Raw genomic sequence first — 20,633 nt, forward strand, 5'->3', positions numbered from 1 at the left:
GTTCAGTTAAGAAGCATGGAATTAGGTGGTTCAGCGTAATCTAATAAGAGTTCCAGACAGAGAGAATGAAATAGATGCTATATTTAAAGAGAAGAATGTTATTACCTTGTCAGATATCCTCAGTTGTTTGTCCCAGTGCAGAAAGATTTGAATGACAGGATTCTGTGTGAAAAGAGGGACTACGTTTAAAGGAACAATTATAACTTTACTTTGTACGTGAATATATCATCTCAGAATTTATAAAGGACATTTTAAAAAGAGGAAAAAGGGAACTGTCAAACTGTTTTACAAAGTGGCTGTGCCATTTTACATCTCACCAACAATGCCTGAGGTTTCCACTTTCCCCATTCTCACCAACACTTGCTACTGTCTGTCTTTTTTATAATAGGTACTCTAGTGGATCTGAAGTGGTTTTGTATGGTTTTAAGGTAGATTTCAAACTAAGCATCCTGCAGATCTGTTTTTCACCCTGAACTATTTTACTTCAAGCTATTTATGACAGTTCAAATTGTTGTTGAATGCCTTTCTAAACTACCTTATCTTACAAAGTCTAGTTGTAATTTAAATTGAAAATAACCATATGTTCACATTTCCTGACTCTATTGGTCTTTATCCAATCTTTGATGACAGTGTTTTTAACATGTTTAAAATAGTGTATTTTTCTGATAAACACGAACTGCACAGTATCACTGCCCACCCCACCCCCCAAAAGAAAAGGCTGATTATATTTTTTGCCTCAAGAACTTGAAGATTCATTACTTCGGAAAAGCATGTTTGAGGTAATCACCTTCCTCTTATAATTAATTAAATGATTTCAGACATTCATAACCATGTTTGCATAAGTCAGGGTCTTCAGGCCAGTCACTTAGGAACATCCTACCAGAACACCATCACTTTCACATACAAAGGTGTGGGCAGAAAAGCCCATATATTTGCAAGTGCTCTTGAAAGAAACAAGAGGGCCCTGCTTAAGCAAGTTCACTAATAGTGTGTCAGTGGAGGCATGCTTCAGCAAAGGGCTTTCAACTTCTCTAGTTCTGTTAGTATAACAAATTGTTAACCACTTGTTTTAAGATTTTTTTCAAGCTCAAACTTTGGTTTCGTCTCTGTATGTTTTCTGCTTTATAAGAGGCAGTAAACTACATCTGGTTAGTATTCAGTGCTTATGGCACTTGTAAATAAAGAACCCTCTTTCTGTTACAAATGTGTAAATGTTCTGCTTACAGCTTTTGATATTTAAAACAGCATGGAATATGTGTTTGTCTGAGGCTAAAGTATGACCTTTAGGAAATTAGAATCTGTCCTTTGGCTATTTTTTCTTTAAAAAAAAAAAGCTTCACTTCGTTGGCCCACATCCTCTGTTTCCATTTTCTCTTATTGCTGGGCGCATAATCCACATTGGACAGTTGTGCAAGCCTCTGCGGCCCTGGGGCCCGAGTTCCCCTCCAGCCCGTCAACACGGTGTCTCTCTATTCCCAAATAAAGCTAAAGTTTGTGCAGACCTTTTCCATTTCTTTGGTCAGCCTCAGCCTCTGGAAATTAGTATGTTTCTTCAGATATTATTTAAATGTACAAGTTAGCTGAACTTTAATAGAAGGAGATTAGGAAAGATAAGTAGAAAGCTTATAAACGTTCAAACAAATGTCTTTACAAGTAAAATTTTCATGTAACAAAAATTTCTAAGCTGCAGCTTTCGGCCCTTTTTTATTTCAAATGTGATTCAACTAATTCCAGTTGAACAAAATCATGTGACCATATTTTCAGAATAGAGAAGTGTTAAACAATTGCACTTCTGTGTAAATGACCCAAGAGGGAGTCAACAGTAAGGTCTCCATATTTTCAGACAACTTTAAGCATTTCCACACATTGAAATACCCAGAGGGTGGGAATGCACTGAAAACATTATCCAGAGCACACATAAAAGTAATAAAAATTTACTGTGCATAAGATAAGACCTTCAAGAAAAAAAAAAATCCAGAAAATACTTATCAAAAGACGTGCCCTTGGGGACTTCCCTGGTGGTTCAGTGGTTAAGACTCCGAGCTTCCACTGCAGGGGGCGCGGGCTCAATCCCTGGTCAGGGAACTAAGGTCCCACATGCTGCGCAGCAACCAAAAAAAACAAAAAGATGTGCCCTTGGCTATTAATCGTGACCCAAGAAAAGGCATACTGACTGCTTCCCAAAACAGTATTTCAGATACTTCTACATCAAGAAAGGCTTGCAGATTGCTAGTCTTAATTTAGGAAGATCAGGTAAAAGAAAATAGATTTTATGTTCTTTGTCCCAAATCCTGGAACATCTGTACAAAATATTTCATGCATTTATGGTCACTGCTCTTCAGGACAGACATGACAGAGTTGGAAAAGACGCAAAAGAGACAGCAAAGTAATCTTGATGGCAAGAGAGCTTCCAGATGAAGAAAAGAACAAAGCATTCTCCACGCTGGATGGCAGTGGCAGAGGGGAGGCATTCGTGTATTTACTTGTTTAATGTCTGTCTTCTCCACTAGATCGTATGCTTCATGGGCTCAGGGATGCTGTCTTTTGTATTTTAACTTTTTGTTGAAATATATAGACACAGAAAAGGGCACACATCATAAATATACAGTTGGATAATTTCTTTCAAAATCATAGAACCACCGGCCAGAAGAGGAAGCAGAGCAAAGAGCAGCCCCCAGAGCCCCTGTGCTCCCTTCTGTCATTTCTTCCACAGCGCCAGGGCCAGGGCCCACCCACCTGCCACAGGACTCCACAGGACGGGGTTGGCACCTGTCACTGCATACGGTGTCCATATGAGGTCCGTCCATGTGGAGTATAACTGGTGATCATTCCCCTTGTTGCCATGTAGCCTTCCGTCCTGTGGATAAGCCACAAAGCATTCACCCAGTATTCTGTTCCTGGGCCCTTCCAGGTCCTGGCAATTGTAAATAGTGCTGCTGTGTGCATGTCTTTTGGTGACACATGTACATGTTTATGTTGGGTAGAGTTGCTGAATCTTAGGGTAGATGTATGTTCAGCTTTGAGGTGTTGTCAAACAGTTTTTCAAAGTAACTGTGCCCATTTATACTCTCACCAGCAGGGTGTGAGGGTTCCAGTTGCTCAAATCAGTTTCAACACCGCTTTTGTCAGTTGTTTGTAGCCATTCAGGTGTGTATGTTGTGGTATTCCATTGTGGTTTTTATTTGTACTTTCCTGATGCTCAGTGTTATTTTGTTCACCAGGACATACCCAGCATTTAACAAAGCGCCCGTGGTTTTTATTAGAGCTCTTTCAATGCAAGTGACAGAGGATGGGACAGAATCTTAACTCACATTGGCTTAGCAAAAAAGGAAATTTAGGGACTTCCCTGGCGGTGCAGTGGTTAAGAATCCGCCTGCCAATGCAGGGGACACAGGTTGGAGCCCTAGCCCGGGAAGATCCCACATGCCGCGGAGCAACTAAGCCCGTGCACCACAACTACTGAGCCTGTGCTCTACAGCCCGTGAGCCACAACTACTGCGCTGGCGTGCCACAGCTACTGAAGCCCACGTGCCTAGAGCCCGTGCTCCGCAACAAGAGAAGACACCACAACGAGAAGCCCACGCACCACAACAAAGAGTAGCCCCCACTCGCTGCAACTAGAGAAAGCCCGCATGAAGCAGCAAAGACCCAACACAGCCAAAAATAAATAAATATTTTTTTAAAAAAGGAAAGTTAGTCACTCCAGTAGTAGTAGAGGGCTGGAGTAGTTCAGACAATCAAAGAAAGGTTGCCTGCGTTTGGGGATCACACCAAGATAAGAGGATTTTCCCTGCCATTGTGAGGCCCTCATCTCTGCACGGTTCTCTGCTGGTTCTCTGGACAACACACGGGCCTCATACAGCCTGGAAGAGGCTGTCTGCTGAGCAACCCCTGTAGGAAAAGATTTTGTCCTCCCAGCATCTACCTGTCAGTTGGCCCAGGACACGTCATATGCTGTTTGTGAGGAGCTGACAGTCTGTGATGACCTGAGCCAATCCTGTGAACAGGGACAGGTCTGTTACCAGAGGAGGGGTAATAAGAAAGCTTGCCAGGCAAAGAAAAACGGGTCTGCAGTCCACAATAGCTCCACACAGTAGACACTCTGCAAATCATTCTGAGTGAATGAATTAGTCAATCCAAGTTCATCATGTGTGTAGGCCTCATGATGTATGAGAGGATGAACTTGAAATACTTTTACTTAAGAGGCCCTCTAGGGACTTCCCTGGTGGTCCAGGGGGCCTGGGTTTGATCCCTGGTCAGGAAACTAGATCCCATGTGCATGTCACAACTAAGAGTTCGCATGCCGCAACTAAGACCGGAGCAGCCTAAATAAATAAACAAACATTTAAAAAAATAATAAATAAAGAGCTCTTCTAGGAGAATAAAGCAGTTTCAGGACAAGGCAGCAAAGAAAATCCTTCTGCCCTCAATCAATTTAAGAGATATTCCATGCTGAAAATTTGAACTGTTACAGAATGCGTTTTGCCAGTTCGTGGACGGTCTGTAGAGAAATGCATAAATGAAAGCATTTTCCATGTTTGCTACTCTCCTGTTACCTGTTTTGAGTCTCAAGTCAAGCCCAGGATCAGCTGGCCCCTTCCTACTGCCCAGTCCTGAAGGGGATGCTTATATCATTTGTGGCCAGATGACAAGACGTGTGTTATTCTAAGACCCCAAAAACAACTATGCATTTTCTCTTGAGTCTTTAAGGGAAAAATGGGAGCCCCTTATTCAAAACAATAACAATAATAAGCAAAATACTTACACCCGTGGCAGGACATAAGGAGGTGTATAGAGTAAGGATCTAGGTGAATTTTCCTATCTCTCTCACAAATGTCATGTGGGATCCTGGGTGGGAATCCTGAAAGAGAAAAAGGACATTAAGCAAAAACTAAGATAGCTGAATAAAGTGTAGACTTTAGTTATAAAAGTGATGTCCCAAGATTGGTTCATTAATTGTAACAAATATACCACACCAATATTAGATGTTAATGATATAGGAACTCTGTACTATCTTCCCAATTTTTCTGTCAGTCTAAAACTGTTTTTTAAAAGTTTGTTTTTAAAATAAAAATTCAGTAGAGGGTCTTGAAAGGAGCCCATGTATGAGGAGGGGGGTGTTGGTCCCTGAAGCGTATAAGCCTTATTGGTTTTAGGGTGAATTCACTCTGACCTCCCTCACTCTGATCAGCACTGAGCCGGACTGTGGGTCACCTGAAATTTGCTTTGAGAAAGGCATTGGGGTCAAGAGGCCAGCTCAGCTTGGCTTCTTTACTTTGGGCTTGGGGTCATTGGAGCAGCCTTGCAAGTCTCTGAGCCTTTTTTTTTCTTATTTTTAAAATGGACATAATTTTATATCCCTGCCTCATAAAGTTATCCTGTGATTAAATACGTAAAGACCTGGCAAAGTTAGAAGTATTGTGCAAATAGAATAAATTATTATCGTCCTTTGGACTATTTTACCAAGGTTTGTTTTCCCTCTCACATTTTATTTTATTTTATTTTATTTTATTTTTCTTTAAACCATCAGGATTTGATGTAATACAAAATTTCAACCATTTATTTATTTATTTATGGCTGCGTTGGGTCTTCGTTGCTGTGCGTGGGCTTTCTCTAGTTGTGGCGAGCGGGGGCTACTCTTCGTTGCAGCGCGCGGGCTTCTCATTGTGGTGGCTTCTCTTGTTGCGGAGCACGGGCTCTAGGCGAGTGGGCTTCAGTAGTTTTGGCACGCCAGCTCAGTAGTTGTGGCTCACGGGCTCTAGAGCGCAGGCTGAGTAGTTGTGGCGCACAGGCTTAGTTGCTCCGTGGCATGTAGGATCTTCCCAGACCAGGGCTCCAACCTGTGTCCCCTGCATTGGCAGGCGGATTCTTAACAACTGAGCCACCAGGGAAGCCCCCAAAATTTCAACCATTTAAAATTTTATTTACATAAATTATTTGTGCCCTATTTTATTTTGGGTTTCCTCTGTTTCTACGGACATGAGTTGACAATGGTTCATATATTTTCTTCCCATTTTTAAAAACTGAAGGCATTTTAACATAGGACTCTAGAATACAAGTTTGGACATATATCATTAGCTCTATATATAAAATGTAATTTAAATATTATTTAAACCTTAAATTCTATACCCAAACTATTCATCAAGTATGAGGGAAAATTGAAAATATAAACATGAAAGGCCTCAAAAATGGACAATTGAAACACACTGCCTTTGCTGGGCACCCTGCTAAAACCCTTCTGAAATGACAGTAGAGAGTGTTTTAAAAGACATACTGCACAAGGATGAAGAATAGGCCAGAGGAAGGCAGCAGTAACATACAGGAAGCAGATAACAGTGTGTTGTTTGATGACCAGAGAAAGCTGAAACCTAACCCTTGAAGGAAGTTGATTTGTTCTGTGGAAGCTCTGATAGAGGGACTATGGATAGGAGAATTAGTAGAAAGTCTATATGAGAGTCAGTCCGTCCTCACCCTGACAGAAGGCCTATGTGAAAAAGCTAGGAACCTCCAGAAAGGGCCTGGACTCTGCAACCTGACTCCTCTGGAGAGAAAACTGTGGACTTCTAATAAAAATAAGCACAGGGGTGTTCGCTGGTGGCCTAGTGGTTAGGATTCCGGGCTTTTACTGCTGTGGCCGGGGTTCAGTCCCTAGCTGGGAAACTGAGATCCCACAAGCCACATGGTGTGGGCCACCCCCTCCCACCCCTCAAAAAAAATAGACACAACAAGTTGCCTTCACTAGATCAGGAGCCCTTTACTGTTGGGGACTTAAGTCTTATACCACATGGAATATATGAACAAACCTGTAGGGGCTATTATGTTTCCCAACAAAAATGTTTCTGTTGCTACCATCAAAATCAGTTGCCAGCATGAATTCTGTTACAAGTTGATCGTAATCACACTTGACCTGTGTATTACAACTATATTTGAATTTAGAAATGTTAAATGGTAGAATTGTTTATGAGCTCAGGTTTTGGAAACCTATTGCCTTAGGTTTGAATCAGTTTACTAGTTGTGCAATCTTGAGCAAGTATCTTAATTTTTCAAGCTTCAGTTCCATTTATTTATTTATTTAAATTTATTTATTTACTTATTTTTTTTTGGCTGCGTTGGGTCTTCATTGCTGCGCGCAGGCTTTCTCTAGTTGCAGTGAGTGGGGGCTACTCTCCGTTGCGGTGCGCGGGCTTCTCATTGCATAGTGGCTTCTCTTGTTGGGGAGCACGGGCTCTAGGCATGCAGACCTCAGTAGTTGTGGCTCGCGGGCTCTAGAGCGCAGGCTCAGTAGTCGTTTCGCACGGGCTTAGTTGCTCCACGGCATGTGGGATCTTCCCTGACCAGGGCTCGAACCCGTGTCCCCTGCATTGGCAAGCAGATTCTTAACCACTGTGCCACCAGGGAAGTCCCCTCAGTTTCATTTAAATGGGCATTATACCAGTGGTTTCATATGACTGCTGTGAACATTTGATGAGCTAATGCATGTCAAGTGCACAGGGCCTGCAAATGTTAAGAGATCGATAAATTGTGTGTGGCAGTATGGGTGTGTAATTTGTCTTTTGAAAAAGAAACTAGACACCTTAAAAACTCAAAAAGTCTGTGATTCTATGAAAAAATTTAAATTAGACCATAGTTACTTTAAATTATAATGAGTTTCGATGCTTTGGACATTACTTTGAGATTTATGAAATGAGAGAGTTTCAACCCTAGTAATGATAAAATTGCCAGTGAATGTCTGGAGTATTACTTCCATCATCAGCTTGCATTGCGTTATTTTGCTTAATTACATATTAAAAGCTTTATGAAGAGGAAGTGGTGACCTTACCTCTAAAGGGTTTCTAGCATTGATTATGTTTATGTGTGTGTGTGTGTGTGTGTTCAGCTTCTTAATTATCATTTCTGACTATTTTAAAAGAAACCAACTTGGCTTGCCTTTTTAATTATCAGTCTAGGAGGGAACAGACTACATTTAAAAGCGTACAATTGCTACCCAATTAGCTTAGAATGAAAAAAACAATCTTAAAAACAGAACTACTGTTTGGACATGTATCCCCACCTGAAGTGATGTTTACTGTCTAGTAATCTTAATGGGGTTGATCTTTTAAGGGTACACTTGCCTTCAGATTGATTGCATGGTGTATGTTTCTTGGCTGTATATATGACTGATTTTGCTTGTCTAACCTTCCCCTTTCCATTCTAAACAGGGAAGTTATAGAAGGATTATATGTGTAAACTTTATCCCTTCCTAGGAATAGAGTGATTTTAGAGCCACAGAAGAAAGAAGGCTAGAGAATTCGGAGGGGTGGACCGAGGTGTTGGGGTGATCTCCTGCTTGTTAATATGCATGTGCAGAAGGATTCTGAAGGGGCTATGGTGTGTGCGTGTGTCACACCAACCTGTCTTACCAAGCTCTTTCCCCTGAGAGGGCCTGGATGCACTGAAGCCCCAGGAGCAATAAGCCCAGGTCTTAGCTCCTTGGAGAAACACTGATTACCTGTTGAATAAATTAGGGTCAATACTGATACAAAATAAATAAATAAGGGAGAAGTAAAAGCTCGTTCTTCTGGTGGAAATCTTCTCGTCAATGTGGAAGGAATGATGGAGACAGACTGTCACCCTTTGGCAACCCTCATGTGGTTGACTCAGCTGTGAGGCAGCAGCAGGCCCAGGCTGGTGAGTGGACATCTGACTGAGGAGCCAGACAGTGGCCTGGTCTCAGGATGTCCCCTTGGAAAATACCAGTTACGGAGGGAAAAGGGTGACTTTTGGGTCACCCCAAAAGCACAGCAGCATTTCTGTGGCACTCCTGATGTAGCATCATGAGGCGACGTCAGACCTGGGCTGAGGCCCATCTGCAGCCCAAGAGGTCTCACTCTCCAAACGGCCAAGACTTGAAGCAGGGACCGACTGGAGATTGGGGGCGGGGGCAGGGGCTATGACGGGCACAGAGGGGAGCTGGGGACATCTGAAATTTTCTGGATGGAATGTTATGTATTGGTAAAGCAGGGGAAATGCCCACTGAGTGTCCAGGGGTGACGGGTATCTTATCTACTGCTCGCTCTAGAAACGGACGACTGACTGTGGGTGTAATGGTTGTGAGTGAGCCTGCAGGGAGATAACAGAGGGTCCCATCTGGGCAGAATGGCCTCAGAGGCCCCAAAATGGTACACTTGTTCACTCCATAACATCATATGTGACATCTGTGATTATATAGATGTAAAATGTGTGTAAAGAAACTGCACCTGGACAGGAATAAAGACGCAAACATAGAGAATGGGCTTGAGGACACAGGGAGGGGGAAGGGTAAGCTGTGACAAAGTGAGAGAGTGGCATGGACATATATACACTACGAAATGTAAAACAGATAGCTAGTGGGAAGCAGCCACATAGCACAGGGAGATGAGCTCAGTGCTTTGTGACCACCTAGAGGGGTGGGATAGGGAGGGTGGGAGGGAGACGCAAGAGGGAGGGGATATGGGGATATATGTATACATATAGGTGATTCACTTTGTTATAAAGCAGAAACTAACACACCATTGTAAAGGAACTATACTCCAATAAAGACGTTTAAAAAAAAAAAGAAACTGCACCTGTGACTGGCACAGAGGGGCCACTTAACGTTTGTTAGCTTCATCTTTAAAATAAGAGCACATTGTCTTCTAAGTGCAGATGTTGTAGGCATTTCTAAGCCTTCTGATGTTGGGAACAACTGGAACCGTTGTCTCAGGATTTTTGGGTGTGGGGCACAGTGTGGATGCCTATCTTGACTCTGGCCGCACACCCTCCCAGAGCTGCACAGGCCCCCAGCCTAGAGCTGCTACAGGTGATGCCCCAACCCAGGCCTACAGGCAGATGGGCTCTCCCTCCTTTTCCTACACCCAGCAACTTGGAATCTGTGTACTGCGTCAAGTGACAAAAGCAATACAATTTAGTAACAAGTTTGATGTGTTTTATTCAAATGAAAAAAATCCATGAATTGGGGAAGTCCAGGGCCTCACAAGCAGGGGAACACTGTTCCCAAGGGAGTTTTATAGACTTGTTAAAGAGCCCACACAAAAACAAGGCAGGATTGGCTAGGAGATCCCATTTTCTAGGGTGTAGTGAGCTCATTAAAGCTGAATTGGAGGACTGTGATTGGGGTTAGGTGGTGTCCAGGTATGCAGGCTGACTTAGCTTTAGATGTGTGCCGTGGGCCAGGCCGCAGGGGTAACTTCCATCTTATGGGTCCTGATTTACAAATTAACTTTATCAGCTGCCTCTGCCACCATCCACCTAAGTCTGTCCCAATGCCATGACGATTTGAGGATTGGCCCTCATCCTTTGTACCCATTCCCATCTGCACACACCCAATTCCAGCACCTCATATCCCTCACTGGCAGCTCCACTGTTTCCCTGCTTCTCCTGGCAACAAGCGCTCCTTGTGGAACAGCCTGTGTCTGTGTCCTTCCTCATCCTGGATTCTTCTTCATCCACCAGAATCCAGCACAATTCCTCACGGCCCCACCAACACCTTTGTCCCAGCACCACAGAGGGAGCCACAGAGTCAACCACTCCCTCCTCCCTGAGCCTTGCCTGTGCTCCCTGCCCCACACCTGGCCTCCACCTCTGCCATCTTCATGGGCACTTCCACAGACTGACCTGTGTTGGGAGTCGCACATCTTCCTACCCATGCCCACCTCTCCCCAATAGCACAGTAACTAAAGGGAACAGGGATTCTCTACGGGGCGGGGGCGGGGGAGGAGGGGATGAAAATGTTCTGCAGTTAGAAACTGGTGATGGTTGCATAATCTTGTGACTATACCAAAACTCACTGAATTATACACTTTAAAGGAGTGAATTTTGTTAATGTGAATTATACCTCAATTTAGGGGAAAACATTACCGAATCAGACAGACATAATCTTTGGGAAAATATTAAAGTCAAGATGAATTAGTGTATCTATGGACACTCAAGGGTACATTTCAACTAAAGACTCAAGGTTTCCCATTCATTTAAGTGGGGGGGGGGGGTGAAGCGGGATGGTATGACTGATCCATAACACAAGGCTGATTTTCTCTAAAGTTCTGTTTAAAATTCTCTTCCCTTTGGACCAGCATCCAGCAGCCATTCCAACAGCAGAGTAGATCTCAGGTAGAAAACTGGGATGAATAACAAATTGGCAACTTTCTCACAGCTACCATTTTTTCTATCATAAACACCAGGAGAGTTCTTGACTGAAAAGTCCAGGCATATGGCAAGCAGCTAAATAAACATCCATTTTGAATCACCGCTTAGAACAAGCTTCCTATGGAAGGCTGACAGGCCCAGTGTGTGCAAAGGACCCGCACCATGCAGCCTGTTCCCAGCCTTCCCAACAACGCTGGGAAGCACAGGCCTCCCATTTGCTCCCTTTATGTACCAGACCTCGACCTTAGTTTCACCAGTGGCAGCATGTGAAGTATCTAAGGTGCTTTCCAGGTCAGGCTGATAACTTTCCAGTCAACTTTTTCTGTGTGAAGCTATTTTTTCATGTTAAATATTCTAAAATATATTGGCCAGATTGCTGCCTTATCAGAGTACATCATCTTAATCCTTTCTTGGTGATTCAGCTGGCTTTTCTGAATGTCAAATATGGTAATATGTAAAACTTTCAATCACTATTGAAATATGCTGATTTTATGCTATGACCTCAGGCCCACTTTGCATTTAGAGTTGTATCACATTTCACAACTTATCTGTCTTCTCCCTCAAAGCCACCTGTACATGCCTCATGTGGATGAGACCCACCCTTTGTATTTCTATCGTTGACGGTATCTAGACTGTGCTTTTTATGTTGCGTCTCTGGGCTACTCTTCAGCCTTTACTTGCTTTCTTCCTGTCAGCTTTGAATATTTGAGGTCACCAGACAAGTGAATGAAGCTGGATAAACAGGGCAATATTATTAACTTGTATAAAAGGGAACTTTCCACACAAGCCCCTAAAAGGTCTCCAGAAACACATACTAAATGCCTGATCTCTTCCTAACGTGTTTCTACTTTTGGTTTTTTATTTTAAAAACTAAAGAGAGTAAATTTTATTTTTTTTAGAGAAAGTTTCTAATCTAAACCCTCCTTTTGCTCATGAGGAGAAGGCCTAGAGAGGCTGTGAGGTCTGCTTGGAAGCAGACCAAGCCCTTGAGCCTCAGGCTGGAACTGGCCCAGGCCATGTGCTTCCAGCTCAGCCTGGAAGTTACACTGCCACATTCACATGTTCTCCTTTACATTCCTCATACAGCTGTTATTAATTTAGAAGAGCCTGAGGTTTAAAAATCACCCAGCACTCTTTCCATTTTAAAAACTTAGGTATACATTTTCTCATAAAAACTATTTCGCTGAAATTAGAAATCATCTAAGTTTAAACCAGGCCCAACCCAGCCTTTGGTCAGAATGGCTTGGTGTTTGGACGTGTTCTCGCTCCATCAGCATCTTTCTCACACAGGGGTCTGAGAGCACTGGCCTCACACGTTGGCAACAAACTCACTGATATGTGGCTGGCCCTTTAAAGGTTATGACACATCTTTGTCCCCACAAGACCTCATTTGACAGGAGCTGATTTTCTTCAGCCCATCAAGTACCTGCATCCTCAGGAAGGCCCCATCCTCTGAAGCAGGCAAGTTCTGCTCACCCACAGTTCCAGCCCTGCCCCTTCTCTTGCAGGAGGAGGGGTTTCTCTGACTCGCTGCTAGATCAGACATTTCTCAGAGGAAGCCGCACCTCACTTTCCTTCCACGAGGTTTGGGGCAGCCACGATGGCTGGGTTTGGGTTTGGATTTGGAACATGGCCGGGCTTACATGTGATTTCAGCATCAGTCCAGGTGTCCGTTTCTACAGCAGGAGCTGTGAGAAGAGGGAAAGAAAATGTGTCTTTCAAAAGCTGACCCTTTTGGAACTTAGAATCTTACTGTGGAGCCTACTTTTAGTCTCTATCATATCACCCCAACCCCGCAATCTGTTCTCACAAGAACAAACAAAAATAAGTTTTTCCAAGAATTGAGAAGATGGGGCCACTCATTACTCTATTTGTTGTGAACATTCTGTTCAGATTCTTGCAAAGCTTTGTTATTCTAACGACCTACAAGTCAAGTCTAATGCTAGAGGTTCCCAGAGCCCCCTACAAATAATAGAAGCAGACATTTCCAGAACTATTACATTACATGGAGGGAAAAGCCAACCCTACTTTAGAGTTGCAAGCCTAGAAACTCGTGAAATTTGACTTCATTTCCATTTTAGAGAGGATACTTTTGACTCTAAAATGGTACACGATCTCATCATGAAGCTAACTTTTAGCAGAGCATGCTCCCTGAAACCCTATTATCCAGAATAGCCAGACACCATGCCTGGGGGAGACACACAGGTCACTAGGAGAATCCAGGTGGCCCCGCGCGGGCTGTGCAGGAGCCAAGTGCCCACAGTTACCAATATGCAGGCTAGGGCCATTCGGCAGCAAGTGTGAGGACAGATGGTGGAAGCATCCACTGTGGTGGGGACCAGCCCACAGGCCTCAGTTTGAAAGGCTTTTAAGGCCAAATGCTAGCACTCTAGAGAAAAACATTTGCTTTACAATGAGAAACCTGGCAGACAGCACCTCACTTCAGTCATCAGGATCAGCATCACCTTGGTGGGTCAGCTGGCCGGCATGCCTGACCAGCCTCCTCAAGCTGTCCTGGTCACAAGACCAGACAAAGGAAGCAGGTCGGCCAAACGCTGTGGGGCCCTGCAAGCCAGTGAAATCAGAATGGAGTTCTGTAACCTGTTAACACTGGGCACTTGATGGTGTGGAATCCTGGAGGCTGTGTGTCAGTGGAGATCTAGAACAGGCAGTGCTGATGACCACAGAAGGCAGGAGTGGGGATGGCCATGGCCAGGACGCCATGATGCCTGGATGAGAAAATGGCACACCTGAAAATTAAAGACTTTCAGGGAATGTGAGACACACCTGAAAAGGGTTTCTTGCTTCTTTTCAGTCACCTGGAACAGCGTCCCTGCACCCCACAGATTTCTCTAACCGTTTCTTCTCCCCACAGGAAAAGTACCCAGAGGCTGTGCACCTTTCAGAGGGGGCCTCCTCCAGCTGCATGGGCATCAGGAACCCCAGCCGACCAGGGTGAGTGCACAGGCCCCACCAAGTCCCTCCCCAACACCCAGACGGTTGTTTCCTGTTAAAAATGAGGATTACAAATAGAAAACAAATGTAAACCACCTAACTGACATCTTGAGCTATGTCTGTGGAGTCATACAGATAAGCAGCCGATGGCAGGAGAGCACAAGGGGGACCATGTGGGGACTGTAAACACAGACGGGGTCTGTGAGGAAAAGGTGCCAGTCTCACTGCTGGGGTCCTTAGGAGGCCAAGGAGGGGAGGCCACGAGGGGTGGAGCTCTATTTTCACCAACTTATTTCAAGAAATGTGGGGAGTCAGCAAGCACTGAGTGAGGGGAGAACTCATCTGGGTCTCCCTCCACCCACCATGGGCACCTTTATGTGCACATGGACAGGATGTGCTTCTGTGACCTGTGCCTAAAGATGTTTTGTTTCCAAGCCTTAAAATGGTGTTGTAGTTATGTAAGCTTCTGGAACTTGCCTTATTCAACATTATTTCCAAAATTCACCTCTGATGGTGCATGTAGCTGTAGTTCATTCATTTTCAGTGCTTATACTCCATTAGGTGAATATATGTATTTCTGCATCCTTCAGGTCTTGGGCATTTGGGTTATTCATCATTTTCCACTATTTCTAACATTCCTGTTCATGTCCTCTGGCACACAAGTACACAAGCTTCTCTTAGGCATATACCTAGAAGTGAAATTCCTGGGTCATAGGACAGATTCAGCTATCAATCACTGCCAAATTCTTTTCAAAGTAGTTTGTCAATTTATGTTTCCCAGCAGTAATTTTTAAGCTCTTATTGCTCTACATCCTGTACTTCACTTGTATGATCACAGTAATATGCAGTGGGTACAAACAGTAGCTTACTATGGTCTTAGTTCCCATTTTCCTGTTTGTTCATGATGTTGAACATCTTTTCATGTTTCACTGGCCATATTCTCTCTTCATCTGTGGGTCTTTTAAGATCAGGGGAGTCCGAGTACGGCCTTGGGGAAGGGCAGGAACTCCCAGGATGGTTGGGAGGACAGCAGCACTCCTGCCTGGGTGGGCATTCTCTCCTCTAGAGAGAGAGGCAGGTGCTGCATACAGTTTAGTCTGATTTCAAGAGCACTTAGCAATGCGTCTTACCTCTTTCAGGTTTGAACTAGTAATTGTTTGGAGGATACAAATAGATGAAGAAGGGAAGGTTTTGCCAAAGCTGGATCTTCTCACCAAAGTGCCGCTGCAAGGTAGGGATGTTCTGGTGATTTCTCACTGTGCTCAACACAGACACCTACTTATTTCATCTGGGTTTATATGGCAAGAATCAAAAGTCAAAAATTTCATTAGTGTACTTTTTAAATCAGTTTTCAAAATATTTTTGTCCATAATCACTCAAAAAGCACAGGCAAGGGGGACTGCTCCCCCACGGCCCTCCTAGGCTGAGTGCTCAATGTCTCTGCCGCAGGCATTTGGGTAAGTGCTCTGTTCAAGGTCATGATTCAGTCGTCCTGCCTTCCCATTCAGTGTGGCCAGCAGAGAATGAGGGCATTGTCTCGGTGAAGTTTCTCACCCAGTTTGTTTTCTTTACAGCCCTGGAACTGGACAAGAACGGAGTCATAGAAACTGCTCCTCTCAGCTTCCGAACCCTACTGGGCGTGCTGGGCATTGAAGCCACTCTGGAAAGTCTGATTAAATCACTTCACACAGAGGCAAGCAACTAGTTCCCAAACAGTGAAAAACTACACACAGAAGTAAGATGCTGCACCTGGAGGCATGTGATTTTATTGAATATAAAAATTTGCTCTTTTCCACTTAGAAACCTTACCTCTAGAACATGTTTATGCAGTTATGGCACATTATATATAAGTTGTCAGGACATGAAAAATAAATACAGTTATTTAAATTCAAAATACCAAATAAGTGACACATATAGTGTATTTTTAAAAGTAAACTCAACATCTGAGGAAGTACAGGAGTGGCTGCCCACCCTGGGATGTGGGGAGCCACTCTGCGCCCCCCCATGGTATGAATATGACGGCAGAGGTGGCCCCAGCCCATCTCAAAGGTTGACCCTCCTCGTGTCACCCACCACCTAGGGACTCTTGGAGGGCTTGCCAATGCAACCTCATCTCTTAGACATTCCTCAGAAACCTCTGGGGAGCCACACCACCCTCCTCGCCTCCTGGCTCTGGAAAGCAGCACTTGGAGGCTTTCACAGCACCTCTCAGCAGCAAGTCCTCTGACATTCACTCTTCTTGGTCTTCCACAAAAAAAGTAGAGCGGTTAGCATAAAAAAACACAGGAAGACAGCAAATACGGCACTGTCCCTTCACACAGGACCTTAGCACCCCTGGTCCCTCTGCACAGAAGAAACAGTGTTTTCATTAAAGTCCCCCAGAGTCTAAGTGCTGCACTGACCTGAGTTGCCAGTTTAAAGTAGAATGGGTGAAAACATTGTTTCGATCAAATGAAAGCCTCAGAGCAGGGGCCGTGGTGGAGTGTGAGAAGAGCAAAGGGTTGGGTCAAGACCCTCTAGCAGGGGACACTCATCTATCACCTCTTCCCCCCAAGTAGAGGGTGATGGTTTTCAGACAGTCCAGACCAGCCAGGACAGGCAACAGGAGGCTACCCAGCCCACCTCCTTGAGCTGGCGTTCCGGAGCTCTGCACACAGGCAATCAGGGTCCTCTGCACACCCTGGCCAAGACCATCCTCACCCCAGGCCAGCAACAAGGAACCTCAGGCCAAAACAACTCTGGAAGCTGCCTACTTCCACACACTCTGGAGCCTGCAACTTGCCCATGAGAACGCGGCTCCATGCACATCCCTATGAGTGGAATCTCCAAAGCCCCTGTACCCCAACACACCACATGAATGAGAGATGTGTGTCATTTGAATATGTTTTTGAACCTCTGAGTGTAGAATTAAGTAGTAAGTGGTAAATGGTAGTAAGAAGTAAATGATAGGACAGAATTGGAGAATAAATTCTGGAAGAGCTGGCTTGATTCTAATAAGCATAATTCTCAATTTATGACAAAATTCCCCACAAAAATTTACAATCAGCAAAATATTCTTATTTTTTGTGTAGTATTTTCATACAATCCCACGGTTTCACTAATATTACAATAAGCCTTCATTAGTCCCTCAAAATGATGATATAAATAATCTATACAACCTACCATAGAATAAAAAACTGAAGCCAAGATTCCCAACAGTTTTCATAGCAGCTGGGCACACTTTTGGTGACCACAACAAGAACCCTCATAGTGCCAGCCAGGAGTCTTGCGGAAGCAGGGCTTTGGGCAGCCCCGATGGGGAGGTGGTCCAGCACCACTCAAGGCCACTAACACCACACATCTTAGTGAAACCCAAGGGAGCAACAGGTATGGGGAAGGAGGGAAAACTCGATGCTGGCTCTGGCAGAAGTAGCTGAGGTTTCCCAAACACCCAAAAATGCCAGGAACCCAGAGCTGGCAGGAGCACAGCCACCCCATGACACCCACGCTGGGCACAGCAGCTCAGAGTTGCAGCCCTGCTTCCAGCTCCCACAGCAGCAATTTCAGGTGGGAAAGAACACCTTGTCTCCCCTAAAGTTAAAGAGGATAAAATCATTCAGCACAAAAAAAAAGTCAGTGCTCGCATGAGTGGTGTCAACCCCTGCCCTGAGTGCCACGCTCCCTGCTGACCCTGTGCAGAGCGGTGGGTATGGCATCTCCACAGGGACTCTGAGTCCACTGCTCAAAACTGATGTCCATATCAACAACTTATTGCTCTCCACAGCAGGGAACCACTAAACCTGCGCTGACACATGGCTTGCATTGGAAAAGTGACCAAGTAACTCAGCTGGGAAAGTTCCAGTAGTATCTGTGTTTTCTTAGAAGTCCAAACTCTAAGGTATATGTGACAATTCAAGTTTTCTGTGTTAGGATTCTGGTGGTAGGAAAGCCAAACCTTGGGTCTTATAAGGCTTTTTAGAGATTAGACGTGAGCCCTGCGTGGAAAGGGAGAACTGCCCAGAGGGGCCTCCCGGGCACAGCACACTGCTGGGCTCACGTCCAACATTCCTTGTCCTGGAAGATGTCTCTAGTGCTCTTCCATTCTGTGTCTCCCAGAGGCAGTCCCACCTGAACAGGGGTTGAAAAGCAAAAACATTCACAGCCAAAAGTCACCCAACACAACAGAAACTCTATCATTCAACCTTCACATTCTATGTTCAAGTTTCAAAACCACTACAGGAAAAAAGTTAGACCTTATGGAGAACTAATGTGCAATCTTCGTTTTCCTTGAACCTAGTTGGCATCACGGTGGCGTCTTTGGCATGTACAGTCTTTAAATAGTAGTTGACTATCTTGCCATCCAGTTTATACTGATGAGGAATGCTCTCATAGGGCTTGAGGTCAAGATCCAGCACAGACACGGAGAAGGCAAACCTGGATCTCGATGAAGGGACAATGGGCCTTTGATCGGAGCTGGAAGCAAAAGAACAATTTCAGAATACACAAACCTCCCAAATCCTCTCAACCCAACCCACAAAGAGCACCCATTCTGTGCATCAATATGCATTCCATCTCTGTCTATGCCAACTGTATGTACTAGTGCTAGAAGCTTCTGCAAGAGAGGCACCTACTGTGATACCCGCCAGCACACCAGACAAGAGAGAGTTAATGTGCAGAAAGATGGAAAAGCAATTATGTAGAATACTCGATTGATATTCACCATATCCCAGTAGTATAAACGAATGCTAAGAAAGTTACTTTATCGTGAGCCAAGTATTACAAAACCTAAGAAAATGGGGAAAGTAGATCTGGCTATTCAACAGCCAAACGGATAAAATGTTGAGGACAGACTTCTCTTTTCGTGTCCTTTATCGTCTGGTGAGAAACTCTTGCTCCTTTATACTTTTTCACTTTTGGAGAGAGAGATCTAGTCTCACGTTTTATTCTCAAATTGTATCTGCAGTGTTTGGTGTTTTGTTTCTTAGGGTTTAGTTGTGGTCTTTCTAAGTATTGTAATAGTTGTGTGCTTATAATAAAATATGAACAATTACTTGTACTTAAAAAACACTTTCAGGCTAATTCTGAATTTTGTACTAAGATTGCTATATATATCACTTAGCTCTCAGAGTGCTTGATACATAGTATGCATCCAAATGATGGGTTAAATACATTACATGAGCTCAGTTTAGCCCGAGAGAAGTATTCAGGAGTCCTGGTTTCTCCATGTGTACTACTCTTCTAAATTTCAAAATTATTAAAAAAACGAAACAAGCAAACAAAATACCAATTTCAAAACCTCCTGCCTGGGAGAGGGAAGGCAGATAAAACGTTCCTATTTAATGAACCTAATCAAGGCCTAGACTCTAGCTCAATTCCTGCTCAGAAATACTATTTACAGGAAAAACGAATCCCTGGCTCATTTGCTGGGGTCTTAGCTACTCCCTCCTGAACAGCAGAGAACATGTGTACAAATTAAGGTCTTGCTTCTGAGTCTCAGTCTCAGGGCCTGAAACCCAAGCTCCACACAGCGGGGCTGGGACAGTGAACATCTCTGGCCCTCAACAGGGCTGCACATTTTATAGGATACCTCACATCACATCAGAACCAACACCCAATAAGATGACATGAATAAAGAGAGGAGTCCATCACGCAGAGGCTGGTGGGAGCACGGCCCAAGAGCCACTGCTGAGGAGAGTCTGACCGTTTGCTGACCTCAAGCTCCCAGTGAGCCCAGGCCTGAGGTTCCTGACACCTGAAATGCTTCTCTGCCCTGGGGATGACACTGGTGATCACACGGCTCAGAAGTTTCTAGACACGTGTCCCCGCTCCTCCCCCACCATGTCGGTTTCTGCTGAGCAGCTGGCCAAGGGTGTCAGGACTCCTGGCCCTCAGCCCCTCACATTTCTGTATCCTGACTGCATCCTTGCTTCAGGAAGGGCAATAGATAATCACATCTGTGTGGTTTTCTCTCATCTAACAACACTGCTTAATCCAAATGGATTCCTGTCACTAACCAGTGGGGGCATCTTCTTAGGGGATAATGAGAGTTTTCAACTAAATAGAACAACCTTTTTTTTTAAAATATTTCAGTTACGCCCTATAAATGTCCCTCTGTGTTTCCTATCAGAAAGTGGACAATTCTGTGCCTGCCAAGAAGCAGGACTCCCGGGAATGTTTAGTTCAAAAGCATCGGAAAAACGGGTGGCTGGCAGCCAGTGACGAGATCATCTTGACCCAGGAACACACATCAGATGATTGTGAAACATTCTGCAAAACTGTGTGTGGGGTTTGGCACCCTGAAGATCAATGCTGAGGATGCCATCTAATCACTGAGAGAAGATTATCAGGTTCATCCTGAATTCCTAAAAAAGGCACAGAGGGGACTGGATAATGATGTCCAGGAGAAGATGCTGCAAAGAGGAAGCAGAACAATGGAATGTTGTTTTAAAGGCTTCGAAACGACTATAAAGGTCGGTACATCAGGACCTGGTAAAAGGAGGAAAAATAAGGCCCACAGGAACCTACAGCTTCTTGGGCCT

General features: G+C 44.3%; 2 protein-coding genes across 7 annotated transcripts in view; one reads left to right on the top strand and one right to left on the bottom strand.

Annotated features, from left to right (window-relative positions):
• Positions 1-16,343, top strand: part of CENPP (centromere protein P) — a 231,190-nt gene extending 214,847 nt beyond the window's left edge. For both annotated transcript variants that reach the window (XM_022564610.3, XM_022564611.2), the window contains 3 exons: positions 14,036-14,115; positions 15,255-15,346; positions 15,690-16,343. In XM_022564610.3, the coding sequence (XP_022420318.1) occupies positions 14,036-14,115; positions 15,255-15,346; positions 15,690-15,820 (303 nt within the window). In that variant the 3' untranslated portion in view covers positions 15,821-16,343. The remainder of the gene's footprint in view (positions 1-14,035; positions 14,116-15,254; positions 15,347-15,689) is intronic.
• IPPK (inositol-pentakisphosphate 2-kinase) overlaps positions 15,866-20,633 on the bottom strand; it is a 50,066-nt gene continuing 45,298 nt past the window's right edge. For 3 of the 5 annotated variants that reach the window (XM_089912971.1, XM_022564604.3, XM_030762042.2), the window contains one exon: positions 18,222-18,567. In XM_089912971.1, coding sequence (XP_089769097.1) covers positions 18,342-18,567 — 226 coding nt within the window. In that variant the 3' untranslated portion in view covers positions 18,222-18,341. Of the gene's footprint in view, positions 20,505-20,633 lie in introns of all 5 variants that reach the window. The other 2 variants (XM_089912973.1, XM_089912972.1) reach the window with 2 other exon arrangements.

Source organism: Delphinapterus leucas, chromosome 6 (genome assembly GCF_059928025.1).
Source record: "Delphinapterus leucas isolate spDelLeu-1000000601 "Yukka" chromosome 6, BTC_Dleu_Yukka2, whole genome shotgun sequence".
Lineage (NCBI taxonomy): Eukaryota > Metazoa > Chordata > Mammalia > Artiodactyla > Monodontidae > Delphinapterus > Delphinapterus leucas.